The sequence below is a fragment of the Hippoglossus stenolepis genome, chromosome 12 (assembly GCF_022539355.2).
Source record: "Hippoglossus stenolepis isolate QCI-W04-F060 chromosome 12, HSTE1.2, whole genome shotgun sequence".
NCBI lineage: Eukaryota > Metazoa > Chordata > Actinopteri > Pleuronectiformes > Pleuronectidae > Hippoglossus > Hippoglossus stenolepis.
In genome coordinates, this window is record NC_061494.1 from 20,447,257 (window position 1) to 20,463,940 (window position 16,684).

Below are 16,684 nucleotides of genomic sequence, written 5' to 3' on the forward strand. Positions count from 1 at the left end.
ACATTTTGTCTGACTTGAACCAACCAGATCCTGAATGAACCAATCACTGTGATGTTTGTGTGTCTGTGTGAGGAAAAGCAAAGAGAGTTGTGTTATTGTCGGACAACGTCCTGATCGTAGTGATGATGACGATGAGATCAGAGTTGGACAGTGAACATGTTGCTTTGACAACCTGCAGGATGTAACATCGCTGACAGCTCAGACATTTATTTTATTTTAGTCATTTATCATCACTGTGGTTTGTTTTAATTATATTTCAGGATTTAAACAACCTCATCTCCAACATGTCGATGTCGAGGACTCGACTCTCAACAAGATGCTGATTCATTAAAAACAGACAGCAGAGCTCAAACTCATCACATCCTGCTCCTCCTTTTATAAAATCAACTAAAGATCCATTAGTTTCTGTGTAATTGTTCTATAACTTATGATTCTTGGCTTTGATTAACATGCACATACATTTATGGTTTTGCGAAATATTTATTGCTTGAAACATTCCTGTGTTGAGATGAAATCCTTTGAGAATATGATTTGTATAAATAATGTCCAGTTGAAGAAAATCTATGAAAACACAAAGTGTGGGTTTTGAAATCACTCAGCTGTGTCTGCAGCTGTTTTCTTCTTCCTGGTGTTTATACGACAGCATGAAGCTGTTCACGGCCTCTGGGTTTGTGAGGGTCGTAAATAAACTGGAGTTCTGTTTTTGTTTCAGCCCAAACCCACCAAGGGTCGGATGCGGATCCACTGTCTGGAGAACGTGGACAAGGCTCTGCAGTTCCTGAAGGAGCAGAGGGTCCACCTGGAGAACATGGGGTCCCACGACATCGTAGACGGAAACCACCGCCTCACCCTGGGCCTCATCTGGACCATCATCCTCCGCTTCCAGGTACGAGGCCGCCGCGCACGTTCACATCCCAACAAGAGGGGCTTTCAATCCAGGAACATCAGAAAACTGCACCGGTGGTGTGGGTCATGTGATCCATTGTCAGGTGCATTGAACCGTGTTGCATCCCATCACATGGTGTTGAGGCTCATTTATTATCAGTATCTTGTTTATCTGGCCGTCAGTAAATCAATCACCTGGAGCCAAGGTTCTCATTCACTATTTTGCTTCACATATTCTTAAATAAATCCACTGTTGAAGATTAATTTAATCAAATGTGGCATCTTCAGGGAAAATGTGTTCCCTTTGTTTTAAAGAGTAAAAGTTGGATTTTGCATCATTTCTTTAGGCCTCATTAAAACACTACCGTCCGAGAAGAACAGACGTGTGTCGTAGATTTTACTGTATGTCGATGTCGTGTCACCGGGTGATGATGTCATCATTAAGGACAGTGAACAGTTGGTTGAAATGGGTGAAAAGGATTTAGATTTTATAAGAGGATTAAAAAAACTCTTTTTAGTGGTTTTAAATCCAGCGGCGGAGGAACCAGGGTGAAATGGAGCCGAGTGACAGAAGGACTACAGTGTGTGTGTTTGTGTGTGTTTGTGTGTGTCTCATGTGTGTGTCTCATGTGTGTTCGCTGTGTTGATGCCGATTTGCGGCTCACATTTGATTCACGCTTCAGTCAGACTGAAACCGATGGATGTTGACCGATGAAGGTGAGACGTGCTCTTCTGTCTTTGTGAGGATCAGGACAACAGAGAGTGAGGACACGTTCGGAACAAAAGGATTTTTAAGATATGATGGCATTTTTGGACGGTTTTAAAAAACGTGGACTTTTGGAGAGGCAGGACATTTTAGAAAGTGAGGACATTTTAAGAGACAGAGGACATTTTAAAAAAGTTAAAATACTGTAAGTTTTAAAAAGTTAAGTATGTTTGGACAATGTGGACAATTTCAGGAGCCATAGACAGTTTTTATAGAAAGACAGGACATGTTTATGAAGAGAGGTAGTTTTAGAAAGTGTGGACATCTTTAGGCCGTAAGGTAATATGATAATCCAAAGAGAAAGATTCTTGTTTTTAAATGAAGTTCCACACGTCACATCTATTCTATCAGTGTTTTTACACTCTGTGTCTGTCTGTGTGTCTCAGATCCAGGACATCAGTGTGGAGACGGAGGACAACAAGGAGAAGAAGTCGGCTAAAGATGCTCTGCTGCTCTGGTGTCAGATGAAAACCGCCGGGTGAGACTTTAAAAGCTGTTTTCACTCATCTACAGAGAAATGTGTAGACTACATTTCCCATCAGCCCTCTCGCCTCCTGTTCCCTGTCCTGAAGTGGATGTAGATGTTCAAAGAGGATTTTGTGTTGTGTTAGTTATTATTGAGGGAATTGCAGTAAACGTTATTACTGGAAAATGATTCATAGAAAAGAGTGGGAACCATCACACATGGTTCCACCAGTTTAATTCACTAAATGAATGTGATGTCACGTGATAATTAAACACTAATCACTGAGAAATGTGGGTTTTTAATGATTTCCTCTTCCTGTCAAGATATCCAAATGTCAACATCCACAACTTCTCCACCAGCTGGAGAGATGGGATGGCCTTTAACGCTCTCATCCACAAACACAGGTAGGAACTCCGACTGTCTCACATTATGTTATTGTTTCATCAGACAAAAAAAAGAGAGACTATCAACCGAGTGAGTGAGATAAACAGTGTCAGAGAGTGTCAACGTAGGAAACATGAGGCAGCCATCATGCACACGCAAACACAGTTATACTTAATAAAATACAATTAAATAAAAGTATTCATAGTGGCTCTAAAGAGAAACTCTTCATCACAACATTAAAGCAACCAGTCGCTGCCACATATGAGATACAGCAGGAAAAGAAATGAAAAATCACTCAAACTGAGAAATATAAATATGAATAAATATGAGTTCCTGTTTAAAGTGCACATTGTGTTTGTTGCTCTCAGACCCGACCTGATCGACTTCGATAAGCTGAAGAAATCAAACGCTCACCACAACCTGCAGAATGCTTTCAACCTGGCCGAGCAACACCTGGGCCTCACCAAGCTGCTGGACGCCGAGGGTGAGAGGACACACGCACGCACACACACACACACACACACTCCCTCACTCTCAAACTCACACTCTCTCACTCAGAATGAAATGACAACTTTATCATTTAGAATACATTTATATATATATATATATATACGTGTGTGTGTGCAGACATCAGCGTGGACCACCCTGATGAAAAGTCCATCATCACCTACGTGGTGACTTATTACCACTACTTCTCTAAGATGAAGGCGCTGAAGGTGGAGGGGAAGAGAATCGGGAAGGTGACAAACACACGTCTTATTCCGACCTTAAAGGACCATTCTGTTATTTTTATTATTATCATTATATTAAACGTGTGTTCCTGGCGCGTTTTCCAGGTCCTGGACAACGCCATCGAGACGGAGAAGATGGTCGAGAAGTACGAGTCTCTGGCGTCCGACCTGCTGGAGTGGATCGAACAGACCATCATCATCCTCAACAACAGGAAGTTCGCCAACTCTCTGGTGGGAGTCCAGCAGCAGCTGCAGGCCTTCAACACGTATCGTACCGTGGAGAAACCGTCAAAGTCAGTTTCATGATGACTCCAAACTTTACTCACATTTTAACCCACGTTATTTTGGGGATATTTTTTGTTATAATTCCACAAATAAAAAGCTGGGAGTTGATAAAAAGCCAGGTCGACATAAACTATTAAAGACCGGCCCCCAAATACAGGACAGTGATGGATGAATCACTGGTGTCAATGTGACTTTGTGTTTATAATATAAACAAGCAAATAATATGAACTTTGTGCAGCTTAAAATGTTCTGATGTTAGAAATTTGTTTGGATTTTTCTCTCGTCATTTTTAAGTCCACAGTTTTATTGAACCTTGTTATATTCGACAGGTTTTTACACTTATTTATCCTTTTAAAACACAAACTGAAGCCAAACGTCTGAAAGTTAAACTCTGTGCCACAGCAGTGCTGATTGTGTGTTTCTGTTGTGTGTGTGTGTGTGTCTGCAGGTTTACAGAGAAAGGGAATCTGGAGGTTCTGCTGTTCACCATCCAGAGTAAGATGAGAGCCAACAACCAGAAGGTTTACACTCCACGAGAGGGAAAGCTCATCTCTGACATCAACAAGGTAACAACACCTTTTACAGGAGGGAGAGTTCAGGTGGATTCACCCTCCTCCCCACAGCATTTGAGTTTTATTTATTTGTACAAATTCAAATCAAACAAAGGAGAAAATAATTATCATCAAATAATGATATAGAGATGTAAAAGTGTTAATTTGTCATCTACAGTGTGAAAGATAAATGAAGTTAATGTGAGAAATGACATTAAACATAAATAAATAACAGTATAATAATAAAATAACAACAGCACACCAAAGTGTCACCTACACATTTCTGCTGCTTGATGTTGTGGGTGTGTTTGTTTTAGGCGTGGGAGCGTCTGGAGAAAGCGGAGCACGAGCGCGAGCTGGCTCTGAGGACGGAGCTGATTCGTCAGGAGAAACTGGAACAGCTCGCCAGACGCTTCGACCGCAAGGCCGCCATGAGGGAGACGTGGCTGAGCGAGAACCAGCGGCTCGTCTCTCAGGTAACACACGTACACAAGGTTGATTCCTCTCGATCAAACGATACAGGAGTTCACGAATGAAATTACTTTTTGATGTAGATTCTTATTTCTAAGCCATGAATAAAAATGTTCCTCTCTCCTCTCTATGTTTCCTTTCCTACATCCTCTCCTCTTTATTTCCCATCTCCTCTCCTTGTTTCCTCTGTCCTCGTCTCCTTGTCTCCTCCGTTCTCCTCCTCCAGGATAACTTTGGACTAGACCTCCAGGCCGTGGATGCTGCTACTAAAAAACACGAGGCCATAGAAACGGACATTGCAGCGTACGAGGAGCGAGTTCAGGTCAGTTCATCACCTGGATCGTTTTTTTAACACTGGACGTCTTCTGCTGTCTGTTCGAATTTTAAACCCAGGATTAGATTAGATTAGCTCATGTGGAATTAAACCTAAACTAAATAAATATATTTAGGGTTTTAACCTTGATCCAATTACTCTCATGGATTAAATCGATACAAACACTGGATCGGACGAGTTAACCTTGGTTTGGTTTTAATTGATTTAAACTTTTATCAGATTAAAAATGACTGAATTGTTGACGGGATTGAGTCGAATCCTGCAGAGTCGGGTGGATTCTATTAATCTAATGAGTGTAAATGCTCAGATTTCAACTTTAAGCCTTGATCGTTGAACCAGAGTCTTGCTCCTGATCACATGTTTGGAACTAAACTTTATCCTACAGACGAAAAAGTGTTTAAATACACAAATATCCAGATTCAAACACATTCTGGCAAATTCCTCAGCAGCTCCTGAACAATTTCCCTGTTAACATTTGAGTTTTGTTTTGTGTGCTTTTCTCCATTCCCCCCCCCCCAGGCGGTGGTTTCTGTGGCGAAGGAGCTGGAGAAGGAGAATTACCACGACATCAAACGCATCACGGCCAGGAAGGACAACGTGATCCGGCTGTGGGAATATCTGCTGGAGCTGCTGAAGGACCGACGCCACCGACTGGAGCTGAACCTGGGTCTGCAGAGAGTCTTCCAGGAGATGCTCTACATCATGGACTGGATGGACGAGATGAAGGTACGCAAGGGGCGTGGCCCAATCAGAGCAGAGCAAGGGGTTTTACTTTGAGATTAAAATATAACGGGTAATATTTTGTCATCTGTGAAAACAGGTGATTTTTTTTTTGTTTATATATTTGTGGCCAAAAGAAAGACGTAAGTATAACATCACCTACTAACACATATGTGTTTGTTGTGTTTTAAGTAAAAGAAGAAATTAAACATCAACAATAAATGTGAAACAATATTTTTTTAATTCTTTATTTTAGGTCAAATTGTTTTTCAGGTTTTAAAGTTTGAACGCTGATGGACTCAAGAAGTTTTGATTTTGTTTTAGATTTTTTCATATTAAGCAGTGTCAGATTTTACAAGAATGATATTGGTTGAGGAACTGACATCTCATCAAATCAAATGTTACAAAAAAGAAAGAAGAAACTACTATAAACATCAGTTTTAGTTTCAGTGAGAAAAAAATAGTTAATTTGGTTTATTCAGGTGAATTTGGAATCATTGAGATCATTGTATTTTTAATTATATTTACATTTAGTCTATTGTTGAACTATTGAAAATCTCGGACATATTTCATCTTTTGATTTGTTTTCTTTGGATGAATTAACATCTGATCAATCGCTGATTAAACTGGTGAAATTCAAACTGAGGAATTTCCTGAAAAAGAATGGACACAGTTATTATCAATATTCCCTCCTGTAAATATCGATGTCCTTGTGTGATGGTTTGACCTCTGACCCCTGGGCTCTGTCTCTCTCGGTGCAGATGCTGCTGCTCTCCCAGGATTATGGGAAACATTTGCTGGGTGTCGAGGACCTGATGCAGAAACACGCTCTGGTGGAGGCTGACATCAGCATCCAGGCCACGAGAGTCAAAAACGTCAACCTGAACGCTCAGAAATTCGGCAGCGACTCCGAGGGTGAGATGGACGACGATGATGGATGGAGGAGTTTTTTGAGTGTGTGCTCTTCGTCTGGCAGATTTCGATGAGCGGGACATTAATCGTTTCTCTCCTCCTCAGGTTATAACCCGTGTGACCCACAGATCATCAGGGATCGAGTGGCTCACCTGGAGTTCTGCTACCAGGAGCTGAGTCAGCTCGCGGCCGAACGGCGAGCTCGCCTCGAGGAGTCCCGTCGCCTCTGGAAGTTCTTCTGGGAAATGGCTGAAGAGGTTATTTTTATTTATATTATTCCTATTATTAAAAGTCTACCTGGAGTTGTCTGGTCGTTGGGACGTGATGTAACCGAGGCCTGAATGTGTCTGCGCTTCGTAGGAGGGATGGATCCGGGAGAAGGAGCAGATCCTGTCCTCCGAGGATTATGGGAAGGATCTGACAGGCGCGCTGAGACTGCTGAGTCAGCACAAAGCCTTCGAAGACGAGATGACTGGGCGAGCGGCTCATTTACAGCAAACCATCAAAACGGGAGACGAGCTGGTGGCCAACAACCACTTTGGAGCCGATAAGATCAAAGAGCGAATCCAGGACGTCCAGGTAAACTGCAGCTGTCACCGCAACGTTTTACTCTTTTAACTTGTTTAACACACATTTGTCCCGTCTCCATCTTATTTAGAGCCGTTGAAACTTAAATCTCACTCTTAGTAATTTTGGGAATGATATTTTCATCTCCTAAAGAAGAGTAGATGCTTCTCCTGCTTCATTTGTTTGATTTCATTTGTATAAAACCTTCTTGACTTTCAGGAAAAAGTGTATTTACCTGTAAATCTGTCCTCAAACATCAAGATGCATAATTTCCTAAAACCTTCCTTCCTTGCTTCCTCTCCTCTGTGCTGCAGGAGCAGTGGGCAGCTCTGGAGCGTCTCTCTGCCGTCCGTAAAGCTCGTCTGCAGGAAGCCTGCAACCAGCACCAGTTCCAGGTGAAAACACGCTTTCATGGTTTCTCATAGAAATTGACTGGTTGAATTCAGTTCAGTTGATCAGCAGACGTCTGTACAAAGCTGGTAAAAAAAAATAAAGTCCAGTTTCAGCTCCAGCTCAGAAACTAAATCACTTCCTCTTCTCTCCTCAGGCCGATGCTGACGACATCGACACGTGGATGCTGGACGTGCTGCGGATCGTCTCCAGCGTCGACGTGGGCCACGACGAGTTCTCCACTCAGGCTCTGGTAAAGAAACACAAAGACGTTGCAGAGGAAATCGGCAGCTACCGTCCCGTCATCGACGCTCTGCACGAACAGTCCCGCACGCTGCCGCCCGAGAAGGCCGACTCTGAGGAGGTGAGGAGTTTCATTCTGCTGGTTCTGTATCTGTGGAGAAAGTTAAAATCAACCAGACTTCTATTGTTACCAGAAATGAAGTTCTAGCTTCTCGTTTAAGTTTTTTTCTGGAAGGCACTTCACTCACTGTGATGATCGTTCTTTTTGAATGTGCAGGTTCAGAGCCGGCTGGCCGGCATCGAGGAGCGATACAAGGAGGTGGTGGAGCTGACGCGCCTCAGGAAGCAGGCGCTGCAGGACGCTCTGGCGCTCTACAAGATGAAGAGTGAAGCCAACGCCTGCGAGGTGTGGATCGATGAGAAGGAGCAGTGGCTCAACAGCATGGAGATCCCCGAGAAACTGGAGGATCTGGAGGTCGTCCAGCACCGGTGAGAAGCACCAGGGTCAAACCAGATCAGTTTGGGTTTAATAAGCCTGACTTTTAGGGTCAGAAGCCAGATTAGTTTGATGGTGAAATTCTTATAAGTTCCTGTAGTCAGTTATTCTTAACGAGTGAGACAACTGACTGTAATATAACAGAGCAATATATCCCATCATGCATTGCCCTCGCTCTGAATGAAAGAGAAAGACTTCAGGGTTTTATTTTTTTAACTTCCTGCGTCTCCGTCCAGGTTTGAAAGTTTGGAGCCGGAGATGAACAGCCAGGCGTCCCGGGTCGCCGTGGTGAACCAGATTGCCAGGCAACTGATGCACAGCGGACATCCCAGCGAGAAGGAGATCAAAGCCCAGCAGGACAAACTCAACACCAGGTAATCTAACTGGGATTAGATCAGATTATCACATCTTTAACCACCTCACGGAGATGAAACTGGTTAATGAACTGCTTTTAAGGCTGAAACTAAACATGATATAATTGGGACTGAAACTAAACCTGAATTAAAGATCATTATAACAGAGATTCTACATGTAACTGGGATTAAACACAATTTATCTGTGACGAAACATAAATGTGAGGTTTATCAGGTAATTAACTGAGATTTAGCAGCTATGATCTAAACTGGGATTAAAAAGGGAATTAAAAAAAAGATGATTACATGTAGAGCATTAGGAAATAAACTGGAAACTTATATTTAAAGGTAATAAACTTGAATTAAAATAGTAAACGATCTGTGGCTATCAGGTAACTAACCTAGGATTAAACCAGGATTAAACAGGTTACCTCAATGAGATGAAAAAGGAAATGAATCTTGAATAAAACAGATAAATGAATAAGCCACCTGCTTCAGTTTTCAGTAGTAGTTGATTTGCTGCTGATGGTGTCTCTGTCCGCTTGTCCATCCGTCCAGGTGGAGTCAGTTCAGGGACCTGGTGGACCAGAAGAAGGACAGCCTGAACTCGGCTCTGGGAGTCCAGAACTACCACCTGGAGTGTAACGAGACCAAGTCCTGGATCAAAGAGAAGACCAAGGTCCGTGTCCGCTCCTTCAGGGTTTTAATTCACCCCCCGCTGCCACTGATTGGCTGGTCTGACCCGTCACTCGCTCTCTGTCCTCCTCCAGGTCATCGAGTCCACTCAGGAGCTGGGGAACGACCTGGCCGGCGTCATGGCTCTGCAGAGGAAGCTGACGGGAATGGAGCGCGACCTGGCCGCCATCGAAGACAAGCTGGGAGACCTGGGAAAGGAAGCGGACCGTTTGGCTACAGAACACCCGGAGCAGTCAGACGCCATCAAGGGACGTCTGGCTGAAATCAGAGGCGTCTGGGACGAGATGAAGGTGAGAGGATCTGTCAGATCAGCAGAAACAACCTTAAATCTCTTTTAAATCTTCAAAATCTTCCACCAGAATGAGAATTTGTCATTTATAACAGATTCTGGAAATTAAGAACATCACAGTTCTTCCACACCAGGATGTTAAAGGTGTTTCAACACACACAGTGCGGAGAAACACAAGATAATAAACTGATTTGTTCTGTTTCCAGGACACCATGAAGAACCGGGAGGAGTCCCTGGGCGAGGCCAGCAAGCTGCAGCAGTTCCTGCGCGAGCTGGACGACTTCCAGTCGTGGCTGTCGCGCACACAGACGGCCATCGCCTCCGAGGACATGCCCAACACGCTGGCCGAGGCCGAGAAACTGCTGACCCAACACGAGGGGATCAAGAACGAGATCCGCAACTACGAGGAAGACTACCAGAAGATGCGGGACATGGGCGAGATGGTGACGCAGGGCCAGACGGACGCACAGTACATGTTCCTGCGGCAGCGGCTGCAGGCGCTCGACACCGGCTGGAACGAGCTGCACAAGATGTGGGAGAACCGACAGAACCTGCTGTCGCAGTCTCACGCTTATCAGCTGTTCCTCAGGGACACCAAGCAGGCCGAGGCCTTCCTCAACAACCAGGTACACCTCAAAAACCTGAACTCACGACTGAGGCAAACACATGCAGCATCTGTAGTGAATCAACGACTCTGAAGTCCACAGTTTGAGTTTCTTGGTTCTGTAGAGTCTTTTATTTGCAGTCAGAAAATCAAGATGACCTGGTGCATGCTGGGAGAGGCTCTAATCACACCTGGGGAAGCAGTTGTAGAAAATAATTCCAAAGAAGTTGAGCTAGTTGATTATTTAGAATAGTAGTTTGTTAAAGAGGATTTTCTTTGTGTTTTGTGAATATTAACATTTTAACATGTTGGTCAGACAAGATATTTATAGACTCTGGGAACTTTTCAGTCCAGTCAGAGGTCGCCCCCAAGTGGTGCAACATCTTCATTACAACAGTTTAAAAACAAGTTTATGTATTTTACACTTATCATTCATAAGGTTAAAAAAACAGGACATGAATTCCTCAGAAATTGACCTTAACTTTAATGTTAATGTGTAAAAAATTACAATAAACTACAAACCTGTAAATTCTATCAAACCTAAATCCAGGTTGTTGTTTTTTTTCAAAAATCCAAATTTAACTAATCTAGATTTTCATTTAGTGGCTGAACAAGTGTCTCCTCTGTGCTTCTCTCTGCAGGAGTACGTCCTGGCTCACACTGAGATGCCCACCACTCTGGAGGGCGCCGAGGCCGCCATCAAGAAGCAGGAGGACTTCATGACCACCCTGGACGCCAACGAGGAGAAGATCAGCGGTGTGGTCGACACCGGCCGCCGCCTTGTAGCTGACGGCAACATCAACGCCGAGCGCATCCAGGAGAAGGTGGATTCTATCGACCAGAGGTGAGATACTGTTGGTTTGAACAGGGAATTTGTTCACTGAAGTGTATTTGTGCTGAAGAAGCAGGACTGAGGTTGTAAAAGTTAAATCCCTGGACTAAACTAAACCAGCTACACTCCTGTAGGTCTTCAGCAAGACATTCGGCTCCTGTCTTCACCAGATCAGCTGTTCAGTGACTCAAAATGTGGCTTTAATTGTGTCTAGAAATAGATAAATGTTCCTGAACACATTGATTTTTGTTCCCCAGACACAAGAAGAACCGAGCGGCTGCCAGTGACCTGCTGATGAGGCTGAAGGACAACAGAGACCTGCAGAAGTTCCTGCAGGACTGTCAGGAGGTAAAACAGATCGATAATGTTCAAAACAACTTCAGTCCAACTCGTGGTTATAAGCTGAGCTAATTCTCTGCGTCTCCAGCTGTCCCTGTGGATCAACGAGAAGATGCTGACGGCCCAGGACATGTCGTACGACGAGGCCAGGAACCTCCACAGCAAGTGGCTGAAACACCAGGCCTTCATGGCCGAGCTGCAGTCCAACAAAGAGTGGCTGGATAAGATCCAGAAGGTAGGAGGCGAGGAGGCGAGGAGACGGAATGAAATGTTCTTTCATTTCCTTAAAAAGATTGAGTTGCTCTTTGCTGCACATGTTCTCTAAACTGACAGACGAGTGTTTACAAAGCTACTGACCAAAGATACAAACTGTTGACTTGAATTGAGTTTTTTTTAAAGAATTTAATGTATTTCACATAAATTTCCCGCTGAGGTGCTTTAAAGTTTAAAAGCTAATTTTCAAAATCTAAGAAGTTTTCTCTTTATCGCTGAAACAAAAACATCAAACATCCTACTTTTGTGGAAAACAGAAAGTTCTTTAAATGACAAATAATCTGATCAACAAAACGCACCACGTCTCTTTTTAATAATGTTGCATAGAAGTCAGCAGCCATGCTACATGTTAAAAATACAGTTTGTACACAACGAAGCTAAATGTTGTAAAAGAGACAAAGACAGATCTCAGTGTGAATGTGCAGTAAACAGTCGCCACACTCCAGCTGCTCTGTATGATTCATGTTGCTCAGATTCAAAATTAATCCTGTAAGACTCATGAATATGCAGAGAAAACATACACATCGTGAATTAAAATACGTCAGGTGAGCAAACAGGAAAAGTGATGATCTGGAATCGTTACATAAACAAATCAGTTAGAAATGAAAAATGAAATAAATAAAACGTATAGGTTTTGTTTTTAATTTTTCAGTTAGAATATTTTAAGATCTGAAGAAATGCTCCTCTAGTGTCAACATTTCTTCTCACATTGATGTAATTTCCTGGAGAATCTTCTCTGGTGCCTCAGCCTTGTAATGTTATGATGTCATCATGAGCCTTTGCTTTCCAGTTTATGGGGAAACGAGGGTCGTGTACAGAATAATACGGAGATGATTGTAATTTATTACTACGCTTTCCTTGAGTATTGATAAATGGCGTCTTTCAGGACGGGCAGACGCTGATGTCGGAGAAACCAGAGACGGAGGTGATGGTGAAAGAGAAGCTGGCGTCCCTGAAGACGATGTGGGACGACCTGGAGTCGACCACCCAGACCAAGGCCAAGTGTCTGTTTGACGCCAACAAGGCCGAGCTGTTCACCCAGAGCTGCGCCGACCTGGACAAGTGGTTGGGCTGCCTGGACGGACAGCTGACGTCCGACGACTACGGCAAAGACCTGACGTCCGTCAACATCCTGCTGAAGAAGCAGCAGGTGAGGAGCAACGTTAACTCAAGGGTTTATCATAAGTTTGAAGAGTCACTGAGCTGCTCCACTGACTCATTCATTCATTACTGGAAAAAGTTTGACGTCACAGTTTCTCTTCTACTGAGTTTAAACGTGAAGCCGAAAAACAAAACGAGATCAGGAAACAACTTTTATAGTGGAAAAGAACTAATCATCATTTCAGTTTTTGGTATCTCTTCCTTATTTTTTATTTTACAAGGGAAAAACTTTTTTTAATCTGGTTCTTAGGTTTCTATTCATTGATTACAAACTGTTTTAGCTCATGATCCGTTAAATCAGTGGTTCTCAACCGTCTCCAGTCTCGACCCACAGGTACAATCGGCCTTGTGTTCGCAACCCTCGACAATTTCACGTAAAAACAATTCCTCATCTAAAATGTCATTTTATGTTGAATACTTATCTTGATTTTTACTTATTCAAACCATCTGGTGACAGAAATGATCTCAGAATCACTTGCTGAACAAACAGATGCAGTTTTACAGTTTTTTACTTGGTGATTATTCCTCATGCAAGGAGAGTAAGAAATCTTCGTCTTAGCTGTGCACTCACACACACTTGTTAAGCACTGCACGCCCACAGCAGTTATGTAATCTTTGATTTGTGTGTTTGTGTGTGTGTGTGTGTGTGATGAAGTGTTACCGTTTCCCAGCTCCCTTTGCTCAGTTGTCATGGAAACAGCTCAGCTGATAACTGACAGCTATGGAGGAAGACAGTGAGATGTGGTTGAAATATCTGCAATAGCTAGAAAGTCTATCTTGAATATATATTTTTTAATGTTGGTATTACTGCCACTGATCCTGCAGCAGATATGTGTCTAACCTGTGACATGTGACCTCCTGCAGATCCTAGAGAGCCAGGTGGATGTGCGTCAGAAGGAGGTGGAGGAGCTGCAGGGCCAGTCGCAGGCGCTCAGCCAGGAGGGGAAAGGCTCCGAGGAGGTGGACGGACAGAGGATCAGCGTGGAGAAGAAGTTCAACTGCCTTCAGGCGCCGCTGCAGAAGAGACGGGAGAACCTGATGGCCTCCAGGGAGATCCACCAGTTCAACAGGGACGTGGAGGATGAGATCGTGAGTAGAGTCAGAGATGAAGGAAACTAAGTTAGAAAGTAGAGAAAAGAAGAGAGAGATTAAAGGTTGAAGAACAGACGAGTGAAATACATACTGTGTCTCCAGCTCTGGGTGGAGGAGAGGATGGCTCTGGCCACATCGACCGACCATGGAAACAACCTGCAGACTGTACAGCTGCTGATCAAGAAGAACCAGGTACACACACACACACACACACACACACACACACACACACACACACACACCTGGTCCTGTCAAAATAAAGGCTGTTTGGACTTAACAAAATCCTTATTTACAGTTCATTTAATCTTATATATTACTATATACTGTAATATAGATACATGAATATTATCTATATTATTCTAAGCTTCTCCTCAGACTCTTCATCATTTGTTGTTGCAAACTACTTGTTTAATATTTAAACCTTAATCAACACACTGAACAAATCTAAAAGAGGAATCATGACATGTCAGTAAAGGTTTGAAGGACAGAAGTCTCCTTTTTACTGACCAGCAGTTTGTTCAAGTTCCAACTTCTGCATTAGTTTGATTTAAAAGTAATTATTTTCCCAGCTTAACCTGACTTTAACCCTCTGTGTGACCTCGCAGACGCTGCAGAAGGAGATCCAGGGTCACCAGCCTCGCTACGACGACATCTTCGACCGCAGCCAGCACATCCTGAGGGAGGACGGCCCCAGCGCCCAGCTGATCCGCCAGCGGCTCGCCGGGCTCCAGTCGCTGTGGGAGCAGATCAGGAAAGAGACGGAGAAGCGCCACGCCCGCCTCAGCGAAGCCCACGAGGCCCAGCAGTACTACTTCGACGCAGCCGAGGCCGAGGCCTGGATGAGCGAGCAGGAGCTGTACATGATGTCAGAGGAGAAGGCCAAGGTGAGGACAAGGTTTAATTAACAAGGAGACGACCAAACAGAATCTGATTCATGATCAGGACGGTAAAAAGAAGAAAACAAACAGAAATTTGGTTTAAAATAATCATTCAGCACAAAGTGGTGATGGCTGGCTGCTCCTCCATGTTAGCAGATGAGACATGGGACAAAACTAAAGAGTGTTAGTCAAAGATAGTTTCTGTCATTTCAGGTAGTTTCTTCTCACTCTGAAGTTTGTTCAAATGTTCATGTTTCTGATCAGTTTGGTTTAAATCAGTTATTTGATGGTGTAAAAACGGGCTGAGACCTCGTGATTGACAGCTGAGACTGACTCAGGATTGGTTGAGACTGTGTATGGGCGGGGTCTCGATACCACGGCTCCCCTCCACCATCACTGCTGCACGAGTTAAACTGACGATCGGGTCATTGGAGGTTAAAAACTTCCTGTTTCTTTGTTTTGGTTCCGTTCACGTGTCACTTCCTCAGACTGTGAGTTTGCTGTGAGTTTATTCAGTTGTTTCGCCGCAGGTCAGTTTAAATTCAATACTTTCTGATATTTCATATTTAATTCAGTGTATGAAAACATCCGTTCTCTGGTTATAAGAGATGGTTTCAGTTATTTACTGTTTTATTTTCAGCTTTGGTGTTAACGATGTTTAGAGTCTTTATTGTGTGAAGAGTCTTTAAATCTGGTCTCATTGATCCTCTTCTTGTGAGAAACATTTCCTCAAACTAAATGATTCTGTTTCCATTTGTCTTTTTGTTTCTCTCCCTTTTAGTCACTCATTCTTCTTTTCACTGTCAGTTTATGCATTTTCAGAACAGTGAAATGAAATAGATGAGTGAAAGAAATCTTTTGTGTGTCTCGCAGGACGAGCAGAGTTCTGTGGCCATGCTGAAGAAGCATCAGATCCTGGAGCAGGCAGTGGAGGACTACGCCGACACGGTCCACCTGCTGTCCGGCACCAGCCGAGGCCTGGTGGGCGCCGAACACCCCGACAGGTGAGAAACTGAGAGAAAGGAAGAGGAGGCATTAGAAAACAGTTGATGAAAAGGAAAAGCAGGTTCTAGGATAAAAAGGAGTAAAGTAAGAGAAGGAACCACATAAATTAGAATTAATCTCCGTCGTCTCTTCCTGCAGCGAGCGTATCGGGATGCGTCAGTCTCAGGTGGATAAACTCTACGCCGGCCTGAAGGATTTGTCAGAGGAGCGTCGGGGGAAGCTGGACGAGCGATTGCGTCTCTTCCAGCTCAACAGAGAGGTGGACGACCTGGAGCAGTGGATCGCTGAGAGGGAGGTGGTGGCTGGATCCCACGAGCTGGGACAGGACTACGAGCACGTTACCGTCAGTACAAACGCACATCTGCATTTTCACTCTGTATGCAACAAGATATATCATCAGTCTGTTCTGATCTGCAGAGGCTGAAAAATACAAAACTGAATCTGCATATTTAGAATTTCTTTCTTTTTTTATACTTTTATAAATGTATATTGTGATTATTTTTTTTTATATATTAATACTTGCATTTGATGTCTTTCCTCTATCAGATGCTTCAGGAGCGTTTCAGAGAATTTGCCCGTGACACCGGGAACATCGGCCAGGAGCGCGTGGATGCCGTCAACCGCCAGGCGGACGAGCTGATCAACACCGGCCACGGCGACGCCGCCACTATCGCCGAGTGGAAGGACGGCCTGAACGAGGCGTGGGCCGACCTGCTGGAGCTCATCGACACCCGGACGCAGATCCTCGCTGCCTCCTTCGAGCTCCACAAGTTCTACCACGACGCCAAGGAGATCCTCAACCGCATCCTGGACAAACATAAGAAGCTGCCGGAGGAGCTCGGCCGCGACCAGAACACAGTGGAGACGCTGCAGAGGATGCACACCACCTTCGAGCACGACATCCAGGCTGTGGGAACACAGGTGAAGTCTTTGGAATGGGGAAACTAGAGGCCAAGAAAAA

General features: G+C 43.9%; 1 protein-coding gene across 4 annotated transcripts in view; it reads left to right on the plus strand.

The window, feature by feature from the left end:
* Positions 1-16,684, plus strand: part of LOC118119438 (spectrin beta chain, non-erythrocytic 1) — a 77,243-nt gene that overhangs the window by 47,932 nt on the left and 12,627 nt on the right. For 2 of the 4 annotated variants that reach the window (XM_035173433.2, XM_035173432.2), the window contains 30 exons: positions 713-886; positions 2,038-2,129; positions 2,441-2,521; positions 2,870-2,985; positions 3,129-3,241; positions 3,338-3,525; positions 3,966-4,083; positions 4,386-4,544; positions 4,766-4,861; positions 5,393-5,599; positions 6,355-6,508; positions 6,611-6,762; positions 6,866-7,084; positions 7,387-7,467; positions 7,620-7,826; positions 7,983-8,194; positions 8,438-8,575; positions 9,113-9,233; positions 9,325-9,540; positions 9,746-10,165; positions 10,785-10,987; positions 11,233-11,323; positions 11,403-11,549; positions 12,474-12,737; positions 13,613-13,837; positions 13,943-14,032; positions 14,446-14,724; positions 15,592-15,722; positions 15,862-16,066; positions 16,270-16,644. In XM_035173433.2, the coding sequence (XP_035029324.1) occupies positions 713-886; positions 2,038-2,129; positions 2,441-2,521; positions 2,870-2,985; positions 3,129-3,241; positions 3,338-3,525; positions 3,966-4,083; positions 4,386-4,544; positions 4,766-4,861; positions 5,393-5,599; positions 6,355-6,508; positions 6,611-6,762; positions 6,866-7,084; positions 7,387-7,467; positions 7,620-7,826; positions 7,983-8,194; positions 8,438-8,575; positions 9,113-9,233; positions 9,325-9,540; positions 9,746-10,165; positions 10,785-10,987; positions 11,233-11,323; positions 11,403-11,549; positions 12,474-12,737; positions 13,613-13,837; positions 13,943-14,032; positions 14,446-14,724; positions 15,592-15,722; positions 15,862-16,066; positions 16,270-16,644 (5,274 nt within the window). Of the gene's footprint in view, positions 1-712; positions 887-2,037; positions 2,130-2,440; positions 2,522-2,869; positions 2,986-3,128; positions 3,242-3,337; positions 3,526-3,965; positions 4,084-4,385; positions 4,545-4,765; positions 4,862-5,392; positions 5,600-6,354; positions 6,509-6,555; positions 6,561-6,610; positions 6,763-6,865; positions 7,085-7,386; positions 7,468-7,619; positions 7,827-7,982; positions 8,195-8,437; positions 8,576-9,112; positions 9,234-9,324; positions 9,541-9,745; positions 10,166-10,784; positions 10,988-11,232; positions 11,324-11,402; positions 11,550-12,473; positions 12,738-13,612; positions 13,838-13,942; positions 14,033-14,445; positions 14,725-15,591; positions 15,723-15,861; positions 16,067-16,269; positions 16,645-16,684 lie in introns of those variants that run through there. The other 2 variants (XM_035173434.2, XM_035173436.2) reach the window with 2 other exon arrangements.